The sequence below is a fragment of the Syngnathus scovelli genome, chromosome 10, assembly GCF_024217435.2.
Source record: "Syngnathus scovelli strain Florida chromosome 10, RoL_Ssco_1.2, whole genome shotgun sequence".
NCBI lineage: Eukaryota > Metazoa > Chordata > Actinopteri > Syngnathiformes > Syngnathidae > Syngnathus > Syngnathus scovelli.
In genome coordinates this window covers 9281869-9305183 of record NC_090856.1, presented here as the reverse complement: position 1 = coordinate 9305183, position 23315 = coordinate 9281869, and the positions used below count along the sequence as shown (strand labels likewise).

The 23315-nt window shown below is 39.8% G+C and overlaps 4 protein-coding genes and 1 long non-coding RNA gene across 6 annotated transcripts; 4 read left to right on the top strand and 1 right to left on the bottom strand.

Annotated features, from left to right (window-relative positions):
* Positions 1–182: 182 nt before the first annotated feature.
* Positions 183–5635, bottom strand: LOC125966855 (uncharacterized). The gene is made up of 3 exons (XR_007480552.2): positions 5491–5635; positions 1239–1330; positions 183–866 (listed from the first exon to the last, which is right to left on the bottom strand). It is a non-coding gene; the product is annotated as an uncharacterized lncRNA (long non-coding RNA).
* On the top strand, positions 751–5198 carry cluap1 (clusterin associated protein 1). Of its 2 annotated transcripts, XM_049717315.1 has the most exons (14): positions 751–848; positions 1271–1312; positions 1464–1575; positions 1854–1938; positions 2043–2222; positions 2495–2590; positions 2683–2766; positions 2851–2984; positions 3227–3368; positions 3899–3971; positions 4070–4207; positions 4358–4407; positions 4552–4596; positions 4894–5198. In XM_049717315.1, the coding sequence occupies exons 2-14, from the start codon at positions 1291–1293 to the stop codon at positions 5062–5064; spliced, it is 1332 nt and encodes a 443-aa protein (XP_049573272.1). In that variant the 5' UTR covers positions 751–848; positions 1271–1290; the 3' UTR covers positions 5065–5198. The 2 variants fall into 2 exon arrangements, with proteins under 2 accessions (XP_049573272.1, XP_049573280.1); XM_049717323.1 differs by lacking the exon at positions 4552–4596.
* A 56-nt stretch (positions 5636–5691) lies between the features above and the next one.
* Positions 5692–8011, top strand: ccdc124 (coiled-coil domain containing 124). Its single transcript, XM_049717334.2, has 5 exons — positions 5692–6005; positions 6427–6604; positions 6716–6905; positions 7027–7132; positions 7303–8011. Exons 2-5 carry the CDS (start codon positions 6446–6448, stop codon positions 7505–7507), a joined length of 660 nt encoding a protein of 219 aa, XP_049573291.1. The 5' UTR covers positions 5692–6005; positions 6427–6445; the 3' UTR covers positions 7508–8011.
* A 146-nt stretch (positions 8012–8157) lies between these two features.
* On the top strand, positions 8158–15219 carry kcnn1b (potassium intermediate/small conductance calcium-activated channel, subfamily N, member 1b). Its single transcript, XM_049717289.2, has 10 exons — positions 8158–9177; positions 9396–10343; positions 10664–11086; positions 11174–11269; positions 11754–12172; positions 12701–12842; positions 13540–13650; positions 13729–13856; positions 14097–14166; positions 14520–15219. The coding sequence occupies exons 2-10, from the start codon at positions 9411–9413 to the stop codon at positions 14802–14804; spliced, it is 2607 nt and encodes an 868-aa protein (XP_049573246.1). The 5' UTR covers positions 8158–9177; positions 9396–9410; the 3' UTR covers positions 14805–15219.
* Positions 15220–15684: 465 nt separating this feature from the next.
* uhrf1 (ubiquitin-like with PHD and ring finger domains 1) lies at positions 15685–23283 on the top strand. The gene is made up of 17 exons (XM_049717303.2): positions 15685–15831; positions 17385–17547; positions 17654–17920; positions 18287–18438; positions 18735–18950; positions 19157–19272; positions 19374–19560; positions 19636–19759; positions 19958–20065; positions 20223–20327; positions 20498–20604; positions 20697–20859; positions 20943–21080; positions 21175–21271; positions 21715–21863; positions 22050–22148; positions 22238–23283. Exons 2-17 carry the CDS (start codon positions 17395–17397, stop codon positions 22382–22384), a joined length of 2328 nt encoding a protein of 775 aa, XP_049573260.1. The 5' UTR covers positions 15685–15831; positions 17385–17394; the 3' UTR covers positions 22385–23283.
* Positions 23284–23315: the final 32 nt, after the last annotated feature.

Below are 23315 nucleotides of genomic sequence, written 5' to 3'. Positions count from 1 at the left end.
TGCAAGTAAAACCAGTTCTGTCTGGGTGCACGTACCTTTTGGCCATTAGTTTTTCTTTATAGTGTAGGTAAATGGAGAACGGAAAATGATGCGATTTTTGTTTTTTGTTTTTCTGTATTAAAACTAACATCAAACCTTTTCTTTTGAATAAAAATGTAATTAAAACCAAAAAACGGCTGGTATTTGATGTACTTTCATGACTTTAATCTACACAAATCTGGAAACAAAATACAATCGTAATTTGTCAACCTAGATAGATAATTTAAACCAGTCTTCAGAAATGTTCTGTATCCCCCTTGTGGCGCAAATGATCGAGGCTTTTGGAGTTGCTGGCATGGGTTGTAGTGTAATTCACCTCCACTGCAATGGTGGCGTTCGAGGGTTAATAAATTTTTTGTTGCACCGGGTACGAACATACCCGATTGGCTTTCCCATAAATTAGGGTGACCAGACGTCGAACCACTAGATAGGGCAACACTGTTGCCTCCCAAAAAATTGTGTCTTCTTTTTCAGAAACCAAATCTGGTCACACTAATTCAAGTTAGGTAATCGGGTGGGCCATGTAAAGTGTTTTTTAACAGTTTCAGCTGTTGTACGATGCGCTTTACAAATAAATATGTATTGTATGCAAAAAATGTTTCAAATATGGAACGCATAGGCACGCTAAAAATATGATTTCTTGATCTTGCCTCACAATTCCAAAAACAGTGACACAACGCATAGCTCAACATCCTCGTCTCCCATTGGACTCGAATGGAGCATAGCAAATTCTGATTGGGCGAGTGGCACTGGCTTTTCCGTGTAGTAGATCTCCGAGGGCGACTGACCGACAGATTCATCATCAACAGGTAACCCCTGGTGACTCCCTGTAAACAGTACACTCAAATGACTATTAACTAATTTTCAACCGTGAAAAGATTATTAAATTGTACACAGTCGGTTGTGCATTTTCATCGACTACGCGTTCACTTCGCTTCTTCCATGAACCTTGTCTCCCGAAAGGCACAAACATCTCTAGTTTCATGCGGTAATGTGCCTTAAGAATGTATTTGGCCACAAAATCGTCTTAATAAAAAAAAAAATCTTGTTTTTGTGCATTGAAAGTTGACGTGTTAACGATCGAGCGATGTTATCATGTTGGCTTTCAAGCGTTCTCTGGATAGCATTTTTGCTATACAGTATAGCACATTATCAATTGCTATTGAAATCTGCGAGAACTGAAATTCATTGTCACTTACACTTGTGCTTTTCCATCCCCTTTGCAAACCAGTGAGGACAACACGGGTCACAATGTCTTTCAGAGACTTGAGAAGTAAGCCATCCTCACCATCTGTCGCATACACAAACCAAACCCAAGAAATTTGAATGTTTTTGCACTCTTGTATGTGATCTCACATTTGTTAATGTTTCTGCTCTCGCGTATGTTTTCACATTTGTTCATGTTCAACACCTTCCAATGGCAGGTTTCACAGAAATGATGAGAGCTTTGGGCTATCCCCGCTTGATTTCAATGGAGAATTTTAGAACACCTAACTTCGATCTGGTGGCAGAAATCATGTTATGGCTCGTTAAAAGGTACATCCATTCATCTAATTGGAATGTTAGTGCATCTCTAACTGAAACAGGAACTAACACTTTTGTTAATATAAACAAATTATGTTCTACCTCATTGTTTTGATCATTGGTGCATTTTTATTGCAGGTGAGTCATTGTTGTGATTAGATCAAAACATAACATTATTTATCTTAATCTTATATGTAGACTAGAGGCAGTAGTGTAAACACAATTAATTAGTTTTTGTAATAAGTCCCCTTGAAGAAAGTTCTCATTTTGCACCCTATTCCAATCTGTAGATATGAACCTCAGATGGATATTCCTCCAGATGTAGAGACAGAGTCGGACAGAGTATTCTTCATAAAGGCCGTGGCTCAGTTCATGGTGATGTGTCGTCTTAAGCATAAAAAACAATACAGTGGTAGTAAAAGTTGTTTTAACATTGTGCAATGTTGGACCTGTTGCTCACTTCTCTGAACTTGTTGCAGGCAACCAAAGCGCACATCAAGCTGAACACCAAGCGCCTCTACCAGGCTGACGGCTATGCGGTCAAAGAGATGATAAAGATCACATCAGTGCTGTACAGCGCGATGAAGACCAAGCAGATGGGGCTGGAAGATCAAGTTGAAGAGGACAGCAGCAAGTTTAAGTTTGACATTAGTTCACGGGTAAGATGCTTATTAATATGAAGCAATTTAATCAGTTGGGTTTCCACGCAAACAATAAGAACTATTTCTCGTGCAGTATTTCTAAGAGAGTTTGCATGTTTTAATATACACACCACTGAGAACTACAACAATCAGATCATTTTAAAATGAATATTTTTTTATTGCACATTATATGCTCCTACTCGCACCCACCCACATTGTTCCTATTTTTAAATCTGTAACATCTGGAATTGTATCACAAGTGTGTACTTTTCCCTCTGTCTTCCTGTTAGATTTCTGACCTCAAAGAAGCTCGGCACCTAGCCTCAGAGGTCACGTCAAAAGGAGCATCTCTGTACGATTTACTGGGCAAGGAGGTGGAACTTAGGGTGAATGCAACCACACAGTATCTCATCTAATCGATGTTAACGCCTTGTTGTCTTTAAGAATGTCCGTGTGTGTGTGTGCGTATTATGTTTAGGAAAAGAGAACTGCGGCCATTGCGCGACCTCTGGAGATCGATGTGACTGAAAAGGCTCTGAGAGTAGCCATCAGGGAGGCCTTAGTCAGTATTCTCTTTCTTTTACTGCCATTTCTCTAAATATGTTTAAAATTGGGAATTGACATGTATACTGTGTTTGTTCCTAAGGAAACGGTGGAGAAAACCAAAGAAATGCTGAATAACATTGTGTCTGATGAAGCCAATCTAGATGCCAAAATAGAAAAGAAGAAACAGGAACTAGAGAGGAGCCGGAAGAGACTTCAAACGCTGCAAAGTGTGCGGTCAGTTCACAATGTTGCCATAAATGAATCAGATAGCAGAGCTCTCCTCTCGCACAATAAAAGCCAACGAAAGAGCATAATGTGCAAATGACAATTTAAATGAATTGATTTTCTTTCCTATGAGAAAAAATGAAAATAAAAACTTTTTTTTTTAATTTATTGTTAAATGAAAAAAGTCTGAGAGGGCCATAGGAACAGAAGTAATTCTTAAAACATTTTTTCTTCATGCTTGTCTGTGTCAGACCAGCTTTCATGGACGAATATGAAAAGATCGAAGAAGACCTGCAGAAGCAGTATGAAATCTACGTGGCAAAGTTTAAAAACCTTTGTTTCCTGGAGTCTCAACTCGAAGATTACCATCAGCTGGAGCAAGAACGGTTTGAGGTGGGTGACCCGTATTGTTGCTTTCACATTGTGGGTGGTTCTAGATCGGATACAGATCGGAATTTTCCATTTAAGTGGCACTCATTGTATTTTCTCATAAGTCCAACTTTCTTTTAGTGGCACATTTGAGTTCTCTTTTGGTGTCACATTTGAGTTTTAACAAATATATAAAGTAACTAATGGGATGTATGGGAAACATTTACAAACAGAAACATACTTAAAGTAGTAAATAAGATGGAAACGTTTTTAAGAGCTTATTTAAAGGCCAAGTTAGCAATTTACAAAAAAAAAAACAACCAAAGGGGCTGATTTGTAATGCCCATTGCCTAATTATCCACAGTTTGGTTAGTCTGAAAATGTATTTATCTCCAACTTCTCAAAACCTATTCTAAATGTCATATAATTTCCAGTTTGATTACGTAGTTTAAAATGGACAGCTCAGTGTAGTTAGTGGTTAGCTCATCTGAAAAGGCTGCGTGCCTCACATTTCTTACTATCTATTGTGTGATGTCTTTTTTTTTCCCTCGCAGGAAGCTGAAAACACTCTGAGGATGATGCAGCAAAATCTGAAGGAGGAGGACAGAGATCTAATGAGGAGCTCATGTGAGAACTCTCAATAACGTTGATATCCAATCAGCCACTTAAGTATAGGATGGCGTTGACAAGTGTCATGTTGCGTTCGTTTTATAAATTTTGTTCAGTGAAAGATGTGGACTCCGACATGGATGTTCTTGAGGATGAAGGTGATATGGACAGTGATTTGGAAGAGTCTCGACCCTCGAATCCGCGGCCCACTCGAAATGGCTCGATGGCTGCCAAACAGATGAGCGATTTGTTCAGTATGTCATCTCAAGCTATTTATTTGTTCAGCGATAGCTATCATGTGGGACGAAATCTGATGAATATTAGAATAATCCAAATGCAAGTTGCAACACTCAGAGTATATGTTTTGAATTATCACCAACTTATGTCCATATATTTTCTTCCAGGAAGAGGAACAAGATTCACCGGGAACATGCAGGGGGGTGACAGTGATGAGGTAAATAGTAGTTTCACAAAGTCGTATCCAGCACGTACAGCTGCTATCTCTATCCGAAGAACAGCCTCTTCAGTAATTTATTTCAAAGATTGTGTTTTTATTTCTATCTCACCAATCTCTTTGCACCCACTTTTGTGTTTAAAGCCTGCGTTAGCAATTTCCAGAAGGCCAAAACAACTGAAAGGACAGGTTTGTGCAGGGCCAACGCCTAGTAGTTTATTCTATACTTTTGTGCAATAAAATTAGATTATCCACCCTGACATTTTCTGTCATTGGATTATCCAGATCATATAAGAGTTCCCATGGAAGATTTCCCCCTTTAAATTAGTATACACTTTAATTTGCACTTGTAGTTTCAGGATATGAGCAAAAATTCTTTACCATCAATAGTGCTTGTTTTTTTTTATTGTGTTTCCTGTCAAGATACAACTATTAAATACGATATGGCCCTTTATTAATGGCTTTTCTGCCTTTTTTCTATTTCAGTCAGAAGACAGTGAGATAGAAGTGGATGAAGATGATGAAGAGGAGGAAGGCGAGGATGAGAGCAAAGAATTAGATGATGATAGTTTGGAGGACCGTGTGGCCAGAGCACCTCGCTCCTCCAGAGGACGCACGAGACCCCCTCTTTTCGACGAGAGTGACAATGACTTCTGAACTACAAAAACAAATGTTTATTTCTACTCAAATACAGATGTGCTCTGTCATATATTCTATTTTGTATTTTAGCTCATCGTAGATGTTATTTTTTGTTGTATTGACTCGTAACATTTAAAGATTTCATTATGGGAGCACAGCATCTTGATGTGGTTCTCTGTACCTCGATGCTCATATACTGGACCGGTTTGGCATAAGGAAAACAAATGTACTACATTCATAAGCATCGATGTCATAACATCATAACAATACAGTAGCAGTAATTAAGTATATAACTTTTAGATCGCCTTTCCTTAGCAGTTCAGAAAATATTTGAAGCAAATAGACTTGATTCAAAACTCCTAGTTACTTGAATTCAATGCATCAGATCTGAGGATTGATATTTATGAGCTTTAGTCCACGATTCATTTATTTAAAATAGTTTACCTTGACTTGCTGCGTTCAGTGGTAACAACTAGACTTCGAGGGATGTGGGGTTTCCCATCACTATGTGATCTTCGTGCAAAATCAACAACGCACCAATCTTTGTGACGTGTGTTTCTTTGGTGTTGACGTCGCAATGAAATGTAATTGTTGATGCATTATTGCCATGACATTGGCGTCATATTGAAAGAAACGCGCTGCAGCCGCTTGGTGTTGCTGTTGCGATATGACACCTGTCACTCTTTTTTCTTCTTTATTCGTAATTTTGAGCCACGACAAAGCAAAACACTACGAGCTTTCAGAAAATGAATTAATAGTTTCATTTCTAAATTTTAATTCACACGCATTGGAGTCAACAAGAAACTTTCATTGTGACTTTTATTCAGTGACCGGATTTTATGACGTTAAAAACAGTGGACTCAGTTGCTACTTACGTCATCAATGTGCGTCGACGGGATATGGCAGATGCTACGAAAACAAGACTATTCTAGCTACGACCCGAATTTCATTTCATACTGGTATGGGATTCTAAATATTGCTCTATTTCCTTTGCTGCATTATTATCGTCACTAAATTCTTAAAGAAGAGTGACAAGTAAACAAACTTGACATGTATTCAGTATATATCTGCTAGCAGTAGCTCCATTTCGATACAGAATTGATGCCTTAGTTTGAAAACAAAAGCATATCATATTGGTGTGTTTGACTGTTTTGGGGGTTATGTTTTGAGGAAAAACTGCCCATTATTTTGTGACAGCGTTACCTTTTTCGCATTTTAACATTTAAAGTTGAACGACTTAAAAAATTATGGAATGCTACGAGAAACTATATAAAAAATGTACAGTATAATTTTCCAGTTTACAATTCATTTAGATTAATTTACATAATTTAGATTATCAAAGACGTTCTATGGTGACAGCGTGTTCTTATTTCATGTCAGGTGAACGGCGGTTGCTGGGATGCCGAAGAAGTTCCAGGGCGAGAACTCCAAGGCGGCCACAGCCAGAGCCCGCAAGGCTGAGGCCAAGGCTGTGGCGGATGCGCGCAAGAAGCAGGAAGAGGATGATGCCCTGTGGCAGGAAACTGACAAACATGTCCTGAAAAAAGAGCAGAGGAAGGTAAACCCTGACCCTAATCTGATCTATGAAACATCCTGTCCATGTTTTGTGGCCAGTTGTTAACTGTTCAGAAAAATAACACGTGTTAGTCTATTTTTTCTGCATTTGCAGGATGATAAGGAGAAGAAGAGGATTGAGCTATTGGAGAGGAAAAAGGAGGCCCAGCGACTCCTGGATGAAGAGACTGCCAGAATAAAAGGCAAATCCCAGAAGGAGGGTGGAGGTGGTGAAAAGTTGACCCGGGCCCAGATCGAGGAGTCTATTAAGAGTGTTCCCCAGCCTCAGCAGCTCAAGCCAAAAGGTAAACGCTAATATGAAGTTCATGTAAAACCAAGAGTTTATTTGGTGTTTGTTTTTCAATGAAATTAGCTCATCTTCCAATCATAACATCTTAAAATAATAAACCCTCATTAAATCCACAGACAAGAGCCATCTGGAGATTCCACTGGAGGAAAACGTGAATAGAATTATGCAGGAGGAAGGAACTGTGGAAGCTAGAACTGTAGAAGATGCCATTGCCGTGCTCAGGTAACAATAACAATCATGACAGGATCCTTCATACTTGCTTTTTCTGATTCACAACAGTTAACAGGTTTGAACATAGGTGGCAAATCGTGGTCAAGTTCAGCCCAATTATTTGTATGTCTGTACAAATAAGTTTACTTATGCGATAGGTGTGTTTCTTTCTCCTGTTTCAGCATTACACCTGAGGACCTGGACCGCCACCCGGAGCGGCGGATAAAAGCAGCTTACACGTTGTACGAGGAGACCAATTTGCCTCGCTTGAAGAAAGAAAACCCGAACATGAGATTGTCTCAGCTGAAGCAGCTGCTGAAGAAGGAGTGGATGAAGTCTCCCGAGAATCCCCTTAATCAAAAGTTTGCGGCATACAACTCAAAGTGAAGGCATTGACCGTCCCATCCACATTTCCCCATAAGCGCCCAACACCCATTGGAAACTGTCTGATGCACCTTGGAGACTTTTAGTGCAAGACCATCTTCATTCATCAAAAATTGAGTGTCGGTCATTGGTCGTCCTAATACTTGCCACTATGTGTCAAACCAACCTGAGATGACTTTCGCACAGCATCGTGCTAACACTTAAAGAGTAAGAGGTTGATCTCACATGCTTTGACATTAATGTGTTCAAGTGAAACATCCAAAGGTGAGGACAAATGCTGAGCATGGTACTGTGTGATTTTTTTTTTTTCTTTAATTTACAAAAGAGTATTCTGTCTCAGCCAACAAATTATTATAAATTCAATGATGAACTTTGTTTTTCTCCCTTTAAGATCATCTTTGTGTTTGAGTGGCTGAGTTGAGCATCTTCCACCTGACTGTGGCCATTAGTTTGCTGTGATTTTAAAGTCTCATTTTACCAGAGATTAAAGTGGACGATGACATCTGAGCTAATTCTGCTGCATGAATGTCTTATTAACCATTCACATTTTATTGATTACTCATTCAATAGAAGATTAAAGGGGCGGGAAAACATCTTAACTTTGAAAGACTCCACTCTCCCTTCTAGTGCCACCAAATTTGTCTGTAGAAAAATATTTGTGTATTTGCCAAACACTGAAGAAAAGAACATACATCCTGAATGGGTTTCATGAGAGGTCAGCCACAGTGTTGCTGTCACAAAAGATTTCTGTTTGTTTCTACAACACGACAACGTTCACACGCATAGCTGCTGAGGCAGCAGACTTGCAGGCTTTGTCGTTTTGCCTCATGCCAAGTGGACGAAAATGATTATTGTTCTGTTTTGGACATCAAAAAGAACATGACATTAAAATTGCTTGACACTAAAACTTGCATTAAATATCTGGAGAATAATGCAGACAAAAATTTGGGTGGAATTGTTTGATTGAAGAAGTGCATGGCAAATGTTCGACCACCAAAACCAAAATGAAAACGTTTCATGCGCTTGTTTATTGGGTGTCACAGTTGGGATTTATCCTCGGGTGTAAATAACTGCTTTTGTGGCAACGTTTGCTCATTGCAGGTCGGCTTTGCTCTAACCCATCTGATGCATTCACAAGCTGATTTAATAATGGGACACTTTTGTCCAGCCTTACGCTTGTGTCCGGGCAGATAAGAGAATCTGGCAAAGGCCTTTGAACCATGGCGCATCAATGACGAGCGCAACTCATCTTTTATTTGCCACTTTGCTTTGAAAGCAAGGTGGTTTTGCTGATCAGTGGAAACGCTGATAGGTTTTTAGCTCGGACTTGTGATCTTACACTTTCATAGTCTGTCCGCTGTTGTTTGCATCTTAACTTAGCTCCCGCCCACTCCCGTAAATTTGCATGGCAACCCTTTACCAGGCCAGCTGCCCTATTTTCTTTCTTCACACTGAATTCTAATCATTACTTTCAAAGGAGACCGTCTCCAAAGTACCAGGATCAAGTGTGCACATAGGAGGAAGCGCGCCCTCGCGAGCCTCTTCTGAACACTTTGGTTCTGGAGCTTTCCCAAGCAGGAACCCTCCACTACTCTGCTGAAAAATAAGAAATAGACTGTAACAATCTTTTTTTTTGTCTTTTTTGGGGATAGTGTTTACTGACTTAAACCAAGGTAGGCACCAGCTTTAGTGCACATTATTGGTACTTCAATTTATATATTAATGTGGATTCAGATAGTAAATGTTAATTACTGAAAATAGATAGAGTGAGAATTGTGTTGTTTGGAGAAAGAGATGTGTATTGATTGCATGTTCTGATGAGTGAAAAGTAGAACATATGCATGCAATAGCTGGTACTTTTATTTCCACATCGACTGTGTCATTGTTTCAGCTGTTCAGAAGCACCATGCGGTTGATTCTGGTTAAACCCACAAATGCAACCCGACGCCTCGATACAACGGGTCAAGTATTCCGTGATGACGAACGTGAGGGTTGCACCTCAAGAGGTCAGTCACTCCCGACCAGAATTCCTGAGGGGATTCATGGACAACACTCAGGAGCATTTATGAAGGCGACTTCACCAACGCAGGAGACAAATGATGCTCCTTCAATGCCCCATGAAACTTACAACGGAGTCTTTCCATCCCCAAAAGTCTCCGCTCAGATGTTACCGCTACAAACTGAAATATCTCAGAGGACGAATCAGGACTGGCTGCTGCTTTGTGGCCAAGTTAGCGGTGAAGTGGCTGATTCTTCCTTATCCTCAGTCCAGAGACCAGGCACAGGTATGGGACATCCAAACAATGGCACATGTGCCTGTTCCTGTTGTGGTGCACAGCAGCAACATCCTGAAGCGTCTATCTTCCATGCCTCAGTACAGAAGTTTAGTCCCGATTGTTTCATGCCACAGTACCGAAACCAACAAGAGCAAATGTCTCTTCCGCGACAACAAACTTGCAATCATTTCAAAGATGCCAATTCAAACTTCAACATCCCACTGCATGCCGCCAACGAATGTCCCGTGAAAATCAAGAAACTTTTCCAACACTCTCTGCCTGCCGAGAGTGGCGAGCCCAATTGGAGAGAGGGGTGTCAGGATCGTGAAAAGCAACACTCACGTTACTCAGTCAGTGGTGGCGAAACCTGGAAGTCCCACGACGATCCACCCATCATCCTCAAATGTCATCATCTCTCATCCAACCATATGACTAGAACACCCTGCGCCCAGAGGTCTTCTACACCAGCCACTAACCACAGTGTGCAGTCCTTCTCCACCAGTCAGTATAGCTCTTTTGACCATCATGACTTAGTAGAGGAGGCAACGAGAAGATATAGTCAGGTACACGATTATTTTCAATCGCATGAACTCATTACATTATATTTTGTGCTTTTAACCAGTTCAGGGGTCAGCATCCTTTTGACCCCTGAAGTTGATGTATCACTTCATTAGATAAGGAACCATTTTGATACTTATGAAGTAGCAGAGATGTGGTTGGCTAAGTATGGCCCGGCAAGCTCCGTTCTTAAATCTTCATTTGTAAGACAGAAATGTTTCTCCTGAGGCAGCTGTACTAACATTCGACTACACAAAATAATCCTGGCCCTATTTAGAAACAATGTTAAAGCATTATTAAATGCTGACTCTCCTTTGTTTTGCAGACAAACACCAATAAGCATCTCAGTGGATCCAAACTTTCGCCTACAAATCACATCACTCCATCTGAAGTCACAGAAAGAGGCGCTCATGGCAATGGTGATGCCGTGGGGTCGCTGGCCAGCCATGAAACTGCAAGATCCACTGTGGATGAAATCCAATCGGGCCAGCAGCTTCTTCACAGCACCCTCCTGGAGGATGCCTTCTCCAAAGTCATCAGAGAAGATTCAAGTAAGACCAATTGTGAGAACGCCATTAGAGAGGATAATAGCGTACCACCGAAGAAGGACATCAACTTCAGACTGGGTCAGCGTAGAGCTCTTTTTGGGAAGCGCAAACAGCTGAGTGACTACTCTTTGGTCTGTGGGATGTTTGGCATTGTTGTCATGGTGATTGAGACTGAGCTGTCTAGAGGATTTTACAGCAAGGTATTAAAAAAATTGTTTTAACATTTAGTGTAAACTACACTCACAGTGTTAATGTAATTATTTGTCTTTTTTTATTTTTTTTTACAGGAGTCCACATATTCATATGTACTAAAAGGTCTTATCAGTGTTTCGACTACTATTTTACTTGGCCTTATTCTCATGTACCATGCGAGGGAAATCCAGGTAAATATGCAAACATTGTTAGTTATCTGTGGACTTTGTTTTAAAGTTGTTTTTTTTTTTTACGAACGTCAGCTGGGATATAGGAATCTGGGGAATGGAAAATTAATGGATTTACTACAAACCACACTTGAAATAACTACACTGAGGCTATTCTTCATTTGGTGAAGTCGACCAATAGAAAGTGCTGTTGGTGTTTCTCCTTTGTCCTAGGGACATTATTTTATGTTAAATACAGATCCAGAATTCCATTGTAAAATCCAATACTTGAGAGATCTTAATCTTAAAAGTTTACAATGAATGCCAAAATGTTTGTGTTGATGCTAAAAGTCACATAATCTTAAACTCGACCCCTGGTAAACTCAATGAGATTTTTACAGTACAGTAAAACCTTCTTCCAAACAATTATTTACTAAATGACATTCTCCTGCTGTTGGAACCAGGAAATTACAAGTACACAAGAGAAACATTCACTTCTTTCCTTCAGCTCTTCATGGTGAACAACGGTGCAGATGACTGGCGGATCGCCATGACCTTTGAGCGAATTCTCTTCATTGTGTTGGAGCTCCTCGTGTGTGCCATCCATCCCATCCCAGGTCGATATGTGTTCAGCTGGACTACTAGAATGGCGTTCAACTACACTACATTGGTGGCAGACGCTGATGTCGACATTATCCTGTCCGTGCCCATGTTTCTCCGCCTCTACCTGATTGGCCGGGTCATGCTACTCCACAGCAAGCTCTTCACAGATGCATCTTCTCGTAGCATCGGGGCGCTAAACAAGATCAGCTTTGACACTCGTTTTGTCATGAAGACTCTGATGACCATCTGCCCTGGCACTGTCCTACTCGTGTTCAGCGTATCCTGTTGGATTATTGCTGCATGGACTGTGCGCATCTGTGAGAGGTATCAAGTTTCTATTTCTTATTTACCGTATTTTTCGGACTATAAGGCGCACCGCACTATAAGGCGCACCTTCAATGAATGGCCCATTTTAAAACTTTGCCCTTATATAAGGCGCACCGGACTATAAGGTGTACCATTAATGCATCATGTCAGAGTTTTAATCCAAATCAAATCATTCTCCATTTTATCTTTTTTATTTCAAATTCAGACACAACAAATTACTTTATAATCACAAAATAATGATCCATAGTCTTTTTGATTCATGATTCATAATCTTCAGCGGGCCACTTATGATTGATTTCATGACACAATGCTTTGAGCCAGTTTAAATTTAGGAATTTGGTCCATATATAAGGCGCACCGGACTACAAGGTGCACTGTCGCCGGACTACAAGGTGCACTGTCGGCTTTTGAGGAAATTTTAGGTTTTTAGGTGCGCCTTATAGTCCGGAAAATACGGTACTTTCCTCATTGTACAAGCTACTAAATTGAGTGCTTAACTTCTGACATGATGTTATGTTCCAAAAGGTATCACGATGCACAGGAAGTGACCAGCACCTTTCTGGGAGCAATGTGGCTGATCTCTATCACTTTCCTGTCCATCGGCTATGGTGACATGGTGCCTCACACTTACTGCGGAAAAGGAGTGTGCCTGTTAACAGGCATCATGGTAGGATTTATGACAATCATTCACCGGAAGCAGAAGTTTTTGGTCCCCTTCTATTAAAGGGAGAAAATCCCACAATGGCCGCTTAAACAACTGCTCACATTTATGAATCAAATCCACATACAGAACAGGATTCATATTGGTATTCTAATCTGCTCTGCGCATATCCCCTTAATGACAAAAACACGAGGAGTAAATGTTTTTGTGCATATTTTGTAATTGGACCAGGAGTATTTTCATTTCTGATCTTCTTTCTAATGCTGCCACTTTTTTTTCCTTCAGTAAGATTGGCAATTTTTATTTGTATTTTGCCCTTCCTAAAAATGTAAGGCCTTATTTTTGTGCCCAGTCTAGAGTGGTCTAAATGTACACATACTGAGTTTTTTTTTTTCTTTTGGTATTTTCATGCACAGTTAAAAACAGGCTTCAGCGCCGCTGTGAGAGTGAGCAGTTAGCTTCTTTCATGTAGGAGCACACTGTCAACATGGCGGAGGCATTAACTGACTGCAGCCGGATCCCCTTCCTGAATTCACGACTGACTGGAAAAGATTAAAAGATTAAATATATTAAAATTAAATACAAAACAGAAAACTTTTGATCATTTATTTCTACCCCAGTCGATTAAGCAAATGTATTCACAAAACCATCTCTACTGTGAACAATGAGTCACAGTCTAATTATCCACTGCTCCTTTTCTCAGGGAGCAGGTTGTACAGCTTTGGTGGTTGCCGTGGTTGCGAGGAAGTCAGAGCTCACCAGAGCTGAGAAACACGTCCATAACTTCATGATGGATACTCAGCTCTATAAAAAGGTCAGTTGTATTGTACAAGCACCTGTAAATATCTTTTTGTTTTTTTTTAAATGTGATTTTAGTCCTGTTTGCCCTCAGGTAAAAAATACTGCAGCCAATGTGTTGAGAGAGACATGGCTCATTTACAAACACACCAAGCTGGTGAAGAAAGTTGATCGTGCGAGGGTACGCCACCATCAACGTAAATTCCTGCAAGCTATTCACCAGTGGGTAAACTTGTCACAACGTAGATTCTAAGGTCCAGTCCGTGTACCATGTACAGTACATGATATAACATCTGTAATTTATAAGGTTAATGAGTTTATTAAATCTTTATTTTACCAAATTTTAGTATTGCTGAAAAAATACATGGAAATATGATTATACAAGTGTTTTTACTATATTTTACAGTTAAGTCAAAACTATGACAGCAATAAAATAAGTGCACTTTATTTTTCATGTTTAAGACTGCGAAAAGTTAAAATGGAGCAAAGGAAACTAACTGACCAGGCCAACACCATTGCTGATCTTGCAAAGGTACTCGCATCTACAATGTTGTATTTTTTTATTTTTTTTTTTTAAAGCATTTAAAGAGATATATTATTTTTTTAAATCAGAATTTCAACCAGTACCCAGCTGTCTTAATACGATATCTGTGACTTACACTCTAGGATCAAGAATTATAGTACACTTTGCACACCTTATTATTTGTCACACACACTAGACTATTTAATCAGTTTAACCACCAACTATTTGTACGTATACAAATGATAATTGAATTTTCTGTAACGATGGATAGATGATCCCTGTTTAAACCTCTTCCAAGTTTGCTAGTACAGCTTCATGGCCAGTAAATGGGTAAGTTTCCACGTATTTTCTACTTTCTCTAGACTCAGAACATGATGTACGATCTGGTGTCGGACCTGCAGCATCGAAGTGAGGAGCTAGACAGGAGGATCATGGCCTTGGAAGACAAACTGGACAAGATGCTTCTCAACATGCACTCGCTGCCTGATGTGCTCTCTCAAGCAATAACAAAGATACAAAAAGATTTTTTAGATGATTTGGTCTGCCGTGTCCACCTCCTATCGTCCTCCCGAAGCTCTGAGTGCTGCTCGGTTCCCGCCAGGCCACTCTGTCAAGGCTCCATCTCATCACAGACGCCATATGGATGATAGGAATAAAAAACCTGGGCAGAACTTACGATTTGGATAACTTTGCAACATACACATTCTGAAAACTTTGAGAAGTTAGTCAACATAGTCATCTTATTTTGTAAACTGTTTGAATGCATTAAACCAATAGCAAGGGCTGCATTAAATGTAAATATTAAATACATGATTGTTTGTGATTAACTTAAGAACATTATTTGGCTATTCGTGGTCACTGTTTTATATTATTTTGTGCAATGTTCTAGTTATTTGGTGACTACAACTAAAAATACTATGATATATTTTTAGTGTGTGTAATTACTGACAAAAAATAAGGAACAATTAAACTCAATTTAATTATGTCATGCATCTCACTGTTTTATATTATTTTGTACAATGTTCAAGTCATTTGGTGACTACAATTAAAATTACTATTGTATTTCTCGTGTGTGTAATTACTGACAGAAAATGAGGAACGATTAAAGTAAATTTAAACATTTCATGCATTCAAATATGAAATGGTGCGATGCTGATTAAGAACAATCAAGACTGTTAACAGTTTTGCTAATTCTTTATTTTTTAATTTTTTTAACTGAACTGTTAGATAGAGGCCAGACAGATGTGATGCGCAACTTGAAGTGACGATTAACAAGGCCTTGGAACACCATACGAAGCATCCGCCATAATGTTGTTTACCACAACCAGGGCAAACCATCTGCCATAGCTGATATAAAGTACCGCATCATCTCGCGATAAGTGCTCTGACGTGAGCTGCGCCCGCGAGAATTTCATTTCGCGCGCTGAAACTGAGCGCCATTTACTCTGTAAGATTGACGGTGCTCCCAGCCAATGAAGTGATAGAGTGGGAGACAAGCAGCCAATAGTGAAAAGCAATGGTAAAATCAGGCGGGATATCAAAGTCTTGAAGAATTACTCATTGAAAGGAAACCAACAAGCATAAGAGTTGGGCTTGTTGGAGCTGCGGATAAGTTACAGGAATTAATCAAACAAATCACCATTTTCTCTTTTTTTCCCGAGGACACTCAAACAGGTATTCTCTTGTTCCGCGTCGATGACCACTTTTTAATGTTTTTGATATTTAAAGCCAGAGCCGACCATACTAGAGTTATCTTACTTGATCGTTACTTGATCACAATGACTTATCTCGGCGAACTAATGTAAAACTTTAGACAAATTATCCCTCGCTTTCTCCAGCTATTTTTTTAGCCGTGTGTCGAAAGCTGATGTTTATAACTAACAAACTGCCCAAAACTTTGTGCGAGTCACGCTGTTGTAAAGTTAAACTTCGTAATGAGTGAATATGATCCGCTGTCGCTGTTTACGGTTACTAACTAATGATCAAAAAGCATGCAATGTACTTGTTTTACCACATGTATGTGCCTGTCGTGAAAGAGAAACCCCCTTAAGAAAATATGCGTATTCGATCTTTTTCCAAAGACGTAAGTTACCCATGCAGTCGAAATAACGTCAAAGTGAAATGCGTCCATAATCGTGGGAATGAGCCATTCCATTGTTACTAGTGTCCCGATTTTAGATCTTCTGCTTTTGGGTGTAGCGGATCACTTAAGAGTGGATCTCAAAGTGCACGTCAAACATCCCGAGAGGTGTTCCGTACATTCACCGTCAGTCACTTCATTTTTTTGGGATACTTCGTTTTAATCGGAGTGGAAAGTAATATTTAGGTTCGTTTCATTGTCAGGGTGACGCCACATTACTTGCTAGTGTTCCCTCGCGTCCGGATGTCCTTGCTTTTAAAAGATCTGGGCGTGGTCTCAGAAGTTTCCCGCACTGTATTTAAATGAGATTGTGCCCTCCCTTTGTGATGTGCAAGAGCGACAGCCCATTTTTTCATTGCGTCACACTAATGTACTGTACATTGGTTAGGGTTAATGAGATCTATATTTGACTTGGGAGAGTTATGGGGACAACATTCCATTGCTTTATGAAATTTTAAAATGCACGATACAGCTTTGAATGCATGTGCGTTTTGTGGAAAGAGAGAGATTCCCTCAATTAAATTTTAATTTGGCACATGTAATCAAGCTGTCAATAGTAATTACCTACACAGTTCAGATTCTGAAATGAAATACAATGCACTTCAACATGTCTGATTTGGCAGGTCTTTTGCCAAAGAAAAGCCCGTTAACTTCGCAGCATCAGGCGTTAGGCATTCCCGGTTTGCATGTTACAATGCTGATCCCTGTTTCAAAAGCGGATGCAGAACTTGAAGCAAGTATACTCCACTTTGCATTTGGTATTTCTTGGTTGCATCATTCAGCTGAGGGAGGTGCATTTTGTGCCTTGTTGACTACAGAACAACATTAGCAATGCCTGTCTTCATTTCAAATCTTAAACTACTTGTGTCGTGAGTGACAAAACTGTGCCTCTTTCTGTTGGGTGCCATGTGGATTGTGTAACAGTGGAAATCAGATGGGTGGCACTTCTGAAGGTGTTCATTGTTTTTGTTTGTGTTTTGTTGTTTAAATCATACTTTATTATTTCGAGTCTTCTTTCAATTAGTCTTGCAAGGTGTTAAGTGGGCAGTTATGTTTTTGAGCTAATCTGGAGTCCATCTCAACACAGGGCAGCTGCAATGTGGATTCAAGTGCGAACAATGGATGGCAAAGAGACCCATAGGGTGGATTCGCTGTCCAAACTTACAAAGGTGGATGAGCTACGGCAGAAGATTTCGGAACTATTTAAGGTGGAGCCGGAAAGGCAGAGGTTGTTTTACCGTGGCAAGCAGGTAAGGAGTGATCACACTAGATTTAAGGAATGTTTTAATTGACATGCATACATTTGTATATTGTTGCATACATTTCTGTATTCATCTCTGAAATTCTTTTCATTAGATGGAGGATGGACACACGATATTCGATTATAATGTGGGCCTTAATGACATCGTGCAGTTGCTCATTAGACAGAACACACCTCGTGTTGGAGTTACCAAAAACAAAGACAAAGAAGCGGAGCTTTCCGACTCTGATTCTGGCTGCGGCTCAACCCAGAGTGAGTCTGACAAGAGCTCGACTCATGGTGAGATGGAGGTTCAGACCGCTGGTACCTCTGCCCAAACAAGCCCCCCGCAGCTCCTGGAACCGGGATTTGGATTTTACAAGGTAATTTTTAAACCTGGAATTAAAATTATAATTGTAGTCTCACACCTAACATACCACCCTTACAGAAACAGTGTAGGATGTTTTCTTAATAGACAATGAGTGGAAAAATAGTCAGGTACATTTAAATTGTGTTAAAATCGATCACTGTATTACATCGCTGCAGGAGGGCCCGCCCGCTCCATGTTTGATATATATTAATTCCAGCGTTCTAAAAACGTCTGCAACTTCCTGGTTCTGTGCCACTCCATCATTATTTTTTTTTCAAACCACTAATCCATTAGTATTTTATCCATACCTAATCCCAGCAGAACATAGGAAGGTTGCATGATGTTTCTGAATTCATACTTAAATCTCTATTTGTTCAAGGTCAATGAAATGGTGGACGCAAGGGACTTGAATATGGGCGCGTGGTTTGAAGGCCAGATCGTCAAAATCACCAGGAGCCCCGTGATTCCCCAAGAGGATGTGGTTGAGGTGAAGGACGAAGACGAGATCCTGTACCATGTGAAATATGAAGAGTAAGCGTAAACGTGAATATTTATACCAACTGTTTGAAATCTATACTCCTTGAGCTTGATCTCTTGTTTGGATAAAGTGTAAACGGAGACCCTTTTTTTCTACCTGATAATTTGTGTGGCATTGAACAGTTAAACGCATTTACATCACACTACTGTACTAAATTATGGCCACATTTTGTATCTAACCCCATGTACCTGAAATACTGTCATGTGTTAATATGTTGCCAGTGTGTTAATCAGATTTCATTAGTGGTTATGAACCATTAACATGACAGTGTTACGATTTTCCTTCACAGTTACCCAGAGAACGGTGAGATCCCACTTTTGGCTAAGGATGTTCGCCCGAGGGCCCGGTCTGTGTATCAGTGGGATGAGTTGGAGCCTGGTATGGTCGTTATGCTCAACTACAACCCAGATGATCCCACGGAGCGTGGGTATTGGTATGATGCTGAGATCCAGAGAAAAAAGGAGACACGCACCCTGCGAGAGGTTTATGCAAAGATCATTTTAGGGTGGGTTCAATGTTGTGAAATGTGATGTTGCGTATATGTTTGCAAATAATAGATTGTCGTTACTGTTTCATCTGCTCAACTGTAGATGGGGTGTTTTGATTGAAATCTCAAGATTTGTTTGGGAAACTTTCAAATTGTCAAGTTTATTGTGCTCTTTTGTTGCATACAACTGAGACAATGTAAAAATGTGTTTCATTCTTTTGTAGAGATGCAGGGGACTCGCTCAATGACTGCCGAATTATGTTTGTAAATGAAATTTACAAAATTGAGGCAGCTGGCTCTCAAAATGATACACCCATTGGATCAGAGAGCCCACCGAAAAGTAAGAATTACTTTTGGTTCAATTTGAAGCATGTAGCATGGACATGTGTTTTTTATTTGAGGATCAAGGCTGCAGTGTAAGGCCACATTTGTGTCTTCCAGGAACAAATGGACCCGAGTGCAAGCACTGCAAGGACGATCTCGATAAAAACTGCCGTTGGTGTAACTGCAACATTTGCGGCATCAAGCAGGATCCTGACAAACAGTTGCTGTGTGACGAATGTGACTTGGCCTACCACACATACTGCCTAAACCCACCACTCACCACCATCCCAGAGGATGAAGACTGGTCAGTATGATCAAACATTCTGTCATTTATTGAATTTGAGTCATAATGTAACATTTCCCGTGTGACTGGACCCAGGTATTGCCCAAAATGCCGCACTGACTCCAATGAGGTTGTGCGTGCTGGAGAGAAGCTAAAGGACAGTAAGAAGAAAGCCAAAATGGCTTCTGCCAGCTCTTCAAGCCAGAGGGACTGGGGCAAGGTGAGTCCATAACTTCACTCTGTTTCAAATTATTGAAGCATAAAAGGTTTGATACCCTTTCTCTGTCTGTGGTCGATGTCCACAATGGCTTTTTTTAAGTATTTAGGCTTGCCAACCCCTCTCCTAGACAATCCTAGACAATTAGTGTGCTATACAAAGATTTGTCTTGATACACGTTTTATTGTATCCTCTCCATAGGGAATGGCCTGTGTTGGTCGAACCAAGCAGTGTACCATTGTCCCATCGAACCACTATGGCCCAATCCCTGGTGTTCCTGTTGGCTCATTGTGGAAATTCCGAGTACAGGTAAGTTTATCAAGGCTGCATCTGAGGGTGTTCTAGAGCAATATCAGCTCTAAATGAAATCGGCCCTGGCTCTACTAGTCGTTCATCCCTCGAGTTTATTCTGACAGATTGTGTGATCTTTCCAAGGGTTTTCACGCTACTCTTTTGTTGTTTCCAGGTTAGCGAGTCTGGTGTCCACAGACCACATGTAGCTGGGATCCATGGCAGAAACAATGACGGTGCTTACTCTCTGGTCTTAGCAGGAGGCTATGAGGATGATGTGGTATGTTTGTCTTTTGACAGAAGTGATTCCCTCACTCCCAAAATATCAATACAATATTAACAGTGATTTGCTACTTTAAAGCTAGCCAGATAATGTTGTCATTTTCATTCCTCTAATTTACCCTGTGCAACTAAACTTATTAACTGCCATGTTTTGTCATCGAATTGTAGGATGATGGAAATGAGTTTACTTACACTGGTTCTGGAGGTCGAGATCTGTCTGGGAACAAGAGGACTGCTGAGCAATCATGTGATCAAACACTTACTCACATGAACCGGTACGTTTGCTGTATGCGCCACCTTAAGTGAAATCTCAAATCAGCTACATTTCAAATTTATGTATGAAATGATTTGCTCTGGTCCTCTGCAGTGCACTTGCTCTCAATTGCAATGTTCCTGTCAATTGGAAGAATGGTGCTCAGGCAAAGAACTGGAAGGATGGCAAGCCAGTACGAGTGGTTCGCAGCTGGAAGGGTCGCAAGCACAGTAAATACTGCCCTGAGGAAGGAAACAGATATGATGGGATATACAAAGTGAGATTTGAATTCAGAAATGCTTCTAGCAGTTATTTCACAGATTTGTATTCATATATTTACTGGTGTGTGTTTAACTTCAGATAGTGAAATACTGGCCAGCCAAAGGCAAATCTGGTTTCTTGGTTTGGCGCTACCTCCTTAAGCGGGATGATGATGAGCCAGCACCATGGACCAGAGATGGCAAAGAACGTATCAAGAAACTTGGACTTGTCATGCAGGTAAATAAAATATACTGTTCATCTCAATATTCTGATGTTTCCGACACTGTTGTCCTTCTTGCCTCAATGTTGAATCCTCTCAATCTTGTGACAGTATCCTGCTGGTTATCAGAAGGAGAAAGAGAACAAAAATGAAGAAGAGGAGGAAACACCCAGCAAGCCAAAAAGAAAGAGGGAGTCTCAGAGCGTCGGTAAGATGACTTTCTCCATTTGGGTAGTTTGATAGATATTTCCTAACATTAAATTTAGTGTAATTGTAAAAGATCAGCACCTCGTGTGAATCCCACCTTTGGAAATCTTCAAGTATGGAACATTGCATTATTTATAGTCTTCTGATTTAAAGTGTATTGTCAAAAAAAATAATTTCACAATTGTACGTGTACAATACTTTTACGACCTGTTGGTTATTTTCAGGAATATAAATGTTATGCAATGATGACATCCCAAAAGAAAATTCTATAGTAAGACATTTAGTTGAAAACATTTTATTTGGATGATCAGTTTCCCTGTGCACAAACAAAATCTGCCCATTTTATTACCTCAGTGATGGGTTCAAAGAAAAATTCCAATACCCCCAGTGCTAATAAATATTTTAATGTACTTACTATTCAGCATTCTCCTGTTCATCTGACAGAATCCACTAAGAACTCACCAGCCAAGAGTCCCAAGAAAGTCAAAGTGGAAGTTTACAAGCTGTCTGGAGAGCAGAAGGTGCTCATCAAGAATGACAGGCAAAACAAGAAAGTGTGGGATGAAGCCATGGAGTCGCTGTCACTTGGCCCGGTCAGTTTCTGCTCAATCACATAACAATTAACGTTGGTCATGAAGGCAGCAAGGTTAAAGTGACTAACTGGTCAAGATTTGTGAAGGTTCAGTTTTTTCTTGGATGGGAGAATAAGAAATGCAAAATAAAATGGGTTGTTAGCAAAAAATAGTGTTTGTAATCATCTTAATGGTTTCCTCCTCCAGAAATTTCTGAACAAAGTTGAAGAGGTTTTCCTCTGCATTTGCTGCCAAGAAGTAGTCTATCGGCCCATCACCACTGAGTGCCAACACAATGTCTGCAAGGTAAATCAAAGAAAAAATGCTAGTTAAAAAAAAAAAAGTGGCTATAAAGAATTTCTTAACCTGTTAATTCTTTTGTTTTCAACATTCAGGAATGCCTTCAGCGTTCCTTCAAGGCAGATGTGTACACCTGCCCGGCCTGCAGACATGACTTGGGCAAAAACTACTCCATGACTGTCAATAAGAATCTGCAAGAGATACTTAATCAGTTTTTCCCAGGTTACAGCAATGGCCGATGATCAAGAGTTCCTCCAACTCGGACTTGGTAGAATTTAAAAAAAACATGCAAAATGTAAGGGCAATTTTCATTTAGAGACGATAAAGAATTTGTTCCTCTTAATATATTTTTATGAATTATAAATCTACCATTGCTGTGGACTTCAGTGCTCCTATCTTCCATGATGTGTTGGTAATGATGAGTTGTTGTTTTTTTGTTTGTTTCCCCCTTGTTACTTACTGCCTGTATCCCTATGTTGTTGCAACCGTAAAATGTGGTATTACATTTTTTTGGTCCATCAACTTGGTAATACCACTGGGATAGTAGTGACAATTTTTTTATGTTTCTCTGGTCTCCTTATAAGGTGTCAACTTAATCTCTGTAGTAAAAAATTTTTCCATTTCAGTTATAACGGGTAATTTTACAGCCGTGATATTAAACTGGCTGTGGCACATTACACTATCTGTTAGGCATCTCTTTCACTGATTATTTTGGTTTTAATTTAATCTTTTTTTAAATATTTTGTTTTACTTACCTTGCTATGCTTTCTTTTTCTTTTTTAAGAAGCCAAGTCACAACTAGACCAGGTGTCTTTTTAGCTTGTTAAACTGCATTTTACCGCTGATAAAATTACATAATTGAAATGAACTAAGATATGTGCGTTTAAAGTGTTGTGTCAAACCCTCATTTAGCTGTTATTTGTTGAGTTGAGAAGTGTATTTTTTTTTCTATGTCACAATTTATGAATGTGTTGTTATCCAGTCATTTGATGCCCCCCCCCGAAGGGACCAAAATTACATGCTTGCTTTCGATGATAATTTACAATCAATTGCAACAGTTTGGATATCATCCCACAGCTGGCCAAATTTATATTTTCAGAAATTGTATAATGTCCATTTTAGTTTGGATATAGTTTTAGAACTGCTTGCACATGTTGCAAATTTGTCATTGCA